At 34.2% G+C, this 7,560-nt stretch overlaps 1 protein-coding gene across 1 annotated transcript in view; it reads right to left on the bottom strand.

The window, feature by feature from the left end:
• Positions 1-3,315: 3,315 nt before the first annotated feature.
• Positions 3,316-7,560, bottom strand: part of GRIK2 (glutamate ionotropic receptor kainate type subunit 2) — a 307,573-nt gene continuing 303,328 nt past the window's right edge. Inside the window, exon 16 of the mRNA XM_058834895.1 lies at positions 3,316-5,954. Within this exon, the coding sequence (XP_058690878.1) occupies positions 5,790-5,954 (165 nt within the window). The 3' untranslated portion in view covers positions 3,316-5,789. The remainder of the gene's footprint in view (positions 5,955-7,560) is intronic.

The following is a 7,560-nucleotide window of genomic DNA, read 5'->3' as shown; positions in this document are numbered from 1 at the left end:
GAATCCTAACTACAGATCCTTTACCAATTTTTAATGATTTCATACAATTTTTTCAGGTAACTTTAATGTAATGTATCCTATTTCCACCAAGCAAAACCCCTAAAGTCATGGCAAAGAGGAAATTCTAAGATTTTGTCATTTTTAAAACTTAGGACTAGATTTCATAAGTTTCTGGGAAAAAAAATACATTCTGTGATCAGGAAAGAAAGGCATTTTCTTGGCTCTGAGAACTCTTGAAAGACAGATCCATGCATAATTGCCAGTATACACTTCAATATCCTGAAGAACTAAGTTCAGTGATACAGAATGTCACTCCTTGAAGATGAAAAAAGTAAAAGGGAAAGCTGATATGTTTGTCCTCAAGACCATATGTGTTGCTTCTTTTCATTTATATAGCTAGAATTTTTCTTGAATTCACACAATTTTTCATTCCGGCAGTCATAGAAAGATGGTGTTCTTGATAGAAGCAAGAGGAAATATTTCTTCAATTTTGTTTAGAACCATATTTTGTAGAAAATTTCTAATTTTATTTATAAGAATTTTTAAAAAATAGGATTGCTATGGATTTCAGCAATAAGAAGCTTGAGTGAGAAGACCTAAGTGGGATGATAAGATGAAGGAAGGACAGGTTCCTGGTGTTAAGCTTAACCAATCTCCTAATCATAACTTTTCCCACCTTGACCAATCAAAATTCTCATTCTGAAGCTTATACTGTTTATCTGTGTTAACCTATTTTTTGCTTTTTATTTTTTTTTATTTCTAATGTAGCTGATTTAATATTTAAACTATTATAGAAGGTATGTGAACATAACATTCTATTCCCATACCCCAACCATGTAGGGAAAATTCCAGTAAGATGAGTCAGTGTGATATCTCCTTTGGGTTGGTTTTATTATTTTTATTTTTTGATTATTCTATTGCTGTAGTGATTAGGATTTCAGGCAATGAGCTAAAACAATATACTACTAGACTGGCAGTCAATCAGATCACTATCACTTCAAACATTTAAGAAGATCTACATTTTTTATTATTTATATAGCTCCATAGTTCATGGTGCTACATAGAACAAATCAAAGACAGATTCCCTGCCCCCTAAGAGCTTACAGTCTAGGCAAGTACAAGAACAACAGGAGAAGATAACACAGGCAGGGGACAGAGTGGGGTAGTAAATGAAAATAAAGACAATTAGATTACAGTCACATGAAAAGCTTATGTTTTTATCTTGGTGGATACAAACTGGGGGAATGAGGTGTTCGAGTAACTTTATTTTAAATTAGAACTAGATTTCAAGGAAGGCCAGAAGAAAAGGTCTTTGAAAATAAACTTCATAGTGTCAGAGGTGCTTGTAGGAAGGCAGAGAGGCAAGACTGGAAGGGAACAGGATACTAGCATGTTTGAGGTTGGAAAGAAATGATCTTCTCAGTAAGAGAAGCCAACCTCAGAGACCTTTTGTTTTCCTATACATCTTTGAAATTCTGACAGAAACACAATCACTTCTGTACACATAGTTCTGCCTTAAATATTAGAGCCGTACATATTTGGGGCTGCATTGGATAAAATCTTGATTCCTCTTAAGTAGGAGTTTTGACAGTTCTTTCAAAGGAGTATTTAAGTTATCATATTTTTTGTTTGTTGACATGTTTGGAGACAAGTGAAGTTGTGTCTGAAGTACTTCATATTTTTCTAACATCCTTAATATAAAAACAATAAAACATTATTTTATAGCATAATGTTTTACCTCTTAGTATGATATTACCTCTGCTCATGATCCCTTTTCCCTGAAAATATTTTTATTTTGTAGAATATTAGGGCATTTCTTTTATTTGTGGCTTTGGATTTTGGTGCAATATGTTATTTCCCTCATAAACTATGTTTTTTAGATTCTGAAATATTAACAAATTAGTGTAGTAGGACCAAACTCTGTTATTTTTGGGGTTTTGAACACTCTGTGGATGAAATCAGGAAAGATTAATGAACAGAGCCTCAAGTAATAATAAAAGGAAAGAAAAGGTTATTTCAAATCTATACTGAATTCTTCAACTGAAAATTGAGACAGAAATTTCAGAAAGAAATACCACATATAAAATCTGTCAGATACTCCCTGTATATGTACTTATGTTTATATAAAAGGAGAATACCATTAAAAAGGCCTGCTGATGTCTATAATTGGACAAATCCTCATCTACTATAAAGCATCAGGGATCTCTTGATTTCATCCAACCATTTGGCTCAAAATTTTCACTACCAGTCCTTCACAAATGACATTTATCAACAACATAAAAGGGGTTTTGTCCCTTGTTTTCGGTTATCTATTGCTATACAACCATATTGAGTCAACCTGAAGATCTAAATGGTATGGGTTTTGTGTCTTAAAGATTGTAGTTGTCTATTTTCATTGGAACAGACACAGGGGGCAAAAAAAATCCTGTTCAATTTTTACCTCTAATTGTCATCCACCAGGCAGCACCACTTCACTGAGCTATAACTGTTTTAAAATTCTTCTCTAGAGTGACATTTGAGGTATTTCAGAGAAACACCCATCACCCTATCCTGAGAAATCAGCAGACTAATTAAGCTTTTATGTGAAACCACATAAAGCAGTTCTATATGGATTCTGAATCTTTGTGGGCCAGATACTCTCTTGATTTTTCCTGGGCCATCAATTTTAATTACAATATAGAAATTTATACAGCATGAGAATTTTGGAATTTTGATTGGCCTTTCAGAGGCCTATCAAAACAAAGATTTTTTCTTCAGAATTGAGGGGATTTTTCACAGCAGTGAAAGGAAAATAAAGCTTTTGAAGAAATTGAAAGAAATTGAGCTTTTCCAAGTACAAAAGTATTTTCTACTTTTTTGGGGGTCAGATCTTTATTAGTCAATTTTTTTTTGTAAGTGTCTTAATACAGAAATAATTACTAATGCACAACAAAGTAACAACATGAGTTAGTGTATGATTGTTGAAAAAAACCCCATTATCCTACTATGAATCTGTGGAGCCATGCATTTCTATTCTTGATCTTTAATACAAATCTCCAGTTACTTTGCATATTTCCTTCAACACTGGAAGGCTAAAATTCTGAGCAAAGTCTTAGTTAAGCCACTCAACCTCTGTGATAGAAGTTTTCTTCCTTGGGGAACTTTGACCCAATAAAATATTTGGGACGTATTCTGCCTTCACTCTTACTGTGGCTCACATAAAACTTAATGAGAATTAGTCTTGTGCAGCAAGGTGAAAATGAAATCCTGCTTATTTCAACATCCTCAATGGAGAAAGGAACAGTATGTTTGAATATAATACAGCATTTTATTACATGATTTTACAAATTTTATTGTAAATCATCAATCAAATGCAATAGCCAATTTTTTCCATTCCAAGCCATCATAATTAGGAGTTTCCATTGTGTTATATGACAGTTACTCTTTTCCCCCTAGTGTTTTAAAGAATTAACTTAAATATAAATTATGTAAGTATACTCATTACCAGAAAAATTGTTTAAAGTGTTTTTATCTTCTTTATACTTCAGACAAAGATAGCCTGTTCTTTGTTATCACATAAATGGGGATGAAACTCACAAATATAAGAGAATTTGCTTTCTCAGTCCCTGCTCACAATGGAAATGGCCAGCTCAATCTCTACAAAGGTTCATGATAACTGGGTAGTAGACACAAACCTCCCATTTACCCCTAAATTTCATTACATAACTTCTACAGTTTGGATGATATATCTTATATTTCTGTGCCATAAAGATGATGATAAGATTAAATTAAGCCCGAGTAAACAACCAATCTCTTTACTCACCAATGACGTATTATCTATGATTATTTTAATGTTTCTGGGGGGTTTTCCTAATTAGTCAAATTATTTTTTTTTCCATGTAAAGACCATCTTCATAATCTTTTTTGGCTGACATAACATTCTTACATAGTCCATACTATACATTTCTCATTGAGATACAAATTAATTTACAGTAGACAGTGGTGCAAGGTTCAGCATCTGTAGGGCAGTATTTCAAAATGTTATGTCCAGGAACTCACCACAGTCAGGACATATAAATTAGCTTTATAGCAGCTAAGAACCAAATCCTGCAAATATCACAATGTGCTGTAATGGCTTCTGTCAGAACTCCCAGCAAACTCTCTTGTCACAAATTTAGTGGAAAGAATCATCAGGATAGGGCACTAAGCTGAAGCTAAGTACCAGTACTGACACAATGTACTGCACATATGTTGCTCAAAACACACAGCAAAACCAAACCAACTAAAACCGACATAAATTTAATGCTTTCTTTTGTACTTTTTTTTTTTTTTTTTAATTTTGTGCATTGGATTCAAACAGCAAACTGAGTGCATATTAACTTCTATCACAATGTGGTCAAGAGGTCTGTGTCTTTTACCATTTACACACAATTGTTCATGACAGCATGTTATCAGCTTAGTGGAAACCAGGGGTGTAGCATGGTAAGCAGTGGTGGTAGTGCACCTATTTTTTTATATTATATAACTTGAAAATATGTCTCTTCTAAGATTCCTTTTTCATGATAAAAATAGTTTTCACCAAACGTTGGTGGTGCGCACGCACTACCACTCATGCTTGGCATCACACCCCTGACAGAAACACATGTTCTTATTTTGTTGATAAAAAGTATTACAAAAATTTCCATACAAAAACTATTTTCATAGAAATCTTGCATTTCCACAAATAAACCTGAACATTTTTTTTTTTTTTGGAAAAAAAAAAAACTGCTCAAGAATTTTGTTCATTTAGTACTGTGACTGTATTGAAAAATGCAGTCCTCCTTTAAGTTCTTGACATTCACTTCTTTAAGGTGACCCATCCCTCTTCCAACATTAGCGAGAATCGCACAGGCTCCATTGAGTTCAATTAGTAGCAGGAACAAGTGTTTCAAAACCCATACAGGCTAAAATGCAAGCCCTCTATGTGTGAAATACACTGCTTCCCACCCCCCTCCCCTCTTTTCACAATTATAGAAAAGAAAATTAATTGCTTACATCTAAAGGTTGTAAGATACATTCCTTTGTACTAAGGAAACTTTCCTTCATCTAAAAATTGGGTCAAAATTCTAGAAATATTTTTGTCATTTTTTTAGATCAAAGTTCCAACCCAGCTAATTTTTTTTTTTTTGTAATTATTATTTACTTAGTTCAGTGTCACAAACAGTAAAAAAAAAAAAAAAAAACAGCAAGTGAGCATCATCATATTTATTCTTCTATTTGTGGGATTCATATTTCTTCACTTTTAACATTTCTTCCATCCAGAAAGATCATATCGCCTTGTCCAGATGGTAGTTTCAGTCTACCAGCAGTTACCAACTTTTCTGTGCTGGGAAGTTCAGAAGAGCATATGGTTTCTTGTTCCACTACAGTTCTGAGACATTACTTTTACTAGACTCCTTCTGTGGTTTGTATCATCTTGGACATTTATTCTCTCTTTTCTGGCAACTGTTGAACTTTAAAAGGAACCTGTAACTTCTCACTGAGACTGCATTTGAAACCAGCCACAAAACTCACATGGAACATTCATTCAGAATGGTGGAAACCCATGACAAACAGCGTAACCCTGCATAATTTTGTTGATCCATGATGCTTGTGATTCGAGTCTGGCCATTGCAACTGCTGAGATCACAGAGTCTCTAGTACATAGACACAGCGGCATGAGGTAACTCATTTTATTTTGCACTTGTTGCATATTTCCACAGGAAACATTCTTGCAAGGTTGTTTGGAAAAAAGACGACAGTTTGTGCTTGGGGTTTTTGGCTTCCCAGCTCTAAGCCATGGTTTCTTTACCTGGCAACCTTCTGTCGTTAAACGTGTGCATGTTGATAACTTCTTCTGTTTTCACAATAACAGGGGCCTGTGGCTTGTGTTTTAGTCGACGCTGACACTTCAGAGACATCCTTAGCTCCTCTACCATGGCACTACAGAAGGACCTCTACAGAAGGAAATAAAGGAACAAGAGAAAAAACAGCTGTAAGAAATCACTAACTGCAATGTCTAGAAGAAGATTCACTGTACTGGTACAGCTGGTTAGTCTTTGCTTTGTCCCAGTCTGAAGCTCAAAGCAAATTGCTGGCCTTATTACATGCGTTGCATAATAATTAAAATTACTTAGCAAACTGTGATGACTGTAAAAATCACCTTGACTGTACAATTGTTTTTCTGGCGGGTACTGAGTCTGGATGCATATGTTACATAAAACTACTTCAAGCAGATTTTCTGTCAACAGCTTAGCTTTATAGTACAGTATCTGAATGTAACATGCATGTTAGACATTCAGTAGAATCCCCTTAGCCATATTTCAAAATAATAATTGCATTTCTATGTGACTTAAGTAAGAGTTATTCAACAAAATATTGTTTTAGTATACAAAGTTTACCTGAATTCATGTTTAAACACTCTTAAAATCCAGATCCATTACTGAAAATTGATATTTACTCCAATATACATAATATCCTCTGTATATAAACTTTTCCCACTAGTGGTTATCATTTATGGAGTAGGTGTTTGCAAAATAAAAAAACCCCAAACCAGCAATTCAGTTTTGTTGACTTTTACGAAAAGTGTATTCTTAAAAAAAGTTTATTAACATTTTTCCATCAAATCCTCAAAGTCCTTTCTCCAGTTTGCAGTACAAGAAATTTGAAAAGTAAAATAAAATCTCCCTATTCCCTCAGTCTGAATTTTCAGCTACTAATAGTGTGCTGAGCAATTAGCCTTCTCTCAGTGTGAGAATTGGAGTATCAAATGACATATGGTAGTAAGTAAAAAAGTCTCACTTTTGGGCTCTGCATCATAGTTTAACTCAAACGTTTTCCATCTAATGGAGAAATGTACTAACTAAATAACACATCCCAGAAGCTGAGATGTTAAGCCAAGCCTCTGACAATTGCTCTCAGCCAAAACAAATTTGAGGTGTGGTCTAACCCTTTACAATTTTCTCTCTTAATTATTAATCTCCAGGCCAGGGAGATGATCAGGAAAAAAAAGGCAAATGAACAAATTAAAAACAAACAAACAATTTATTGAACAAGAACTAAAAAAGTCAAAGCATCTAGAATTATTATAACTATCTTGTGACCATTTTTTTATTTTGTTTGATTAGTGGTAATCAATATATTATTGTCTCATTTGGCCTTTAAATAAAACCCCTCCTTTATTTCTGAACTTATATCTTCATCATTCATACAAACCTGAAGCTTGAAGGTTAGATGCAGAAAATATTTAAGCATTCCACCCTACCTAGTTCACGGGAACCTAGATTGAAGCTGCATTCATAAAAGTCTGCATTCAGCTTCCAGCCTCCAGGGCTGAAAGGACTCTAAGCAGAAAGGCACTCAGCTTTCCCCATTAAATTTTACAGCTTTGTCATTTGGCAACAGTAGAAATTCTGTGAAACACACTGGTGCTTGGCTTAGTTGTGGATCCTTTTAGAATTCACATTCCAGTTCTCCATGCATGTTTATCAATCCAATACGTATTCTCTGAAAGGACCTAACAAACCAAGTTCCTTAAAAAAATGTGGCAACTTCTAAAGAATA

Source organism: Poecile atricapillus, chromosome 3 (assembly GCF_030490865.1).
Source record: "Poecile atricapillus isolate bPoeAtr1 chromosome 3, bPoeAtr1.hap1, whole genome shotgun sequence".
In the NCBI taxonomy this organism is placed as follows: domain Eukaryota; kingdom Metazoa; phylum Chordata; class Aves; order Passeriformes; family Paridae; genus Poecile; species Poecile atricapillus.
This window is presented reverse-complemented; position numbering and strand designations above follow the sequence as displayed.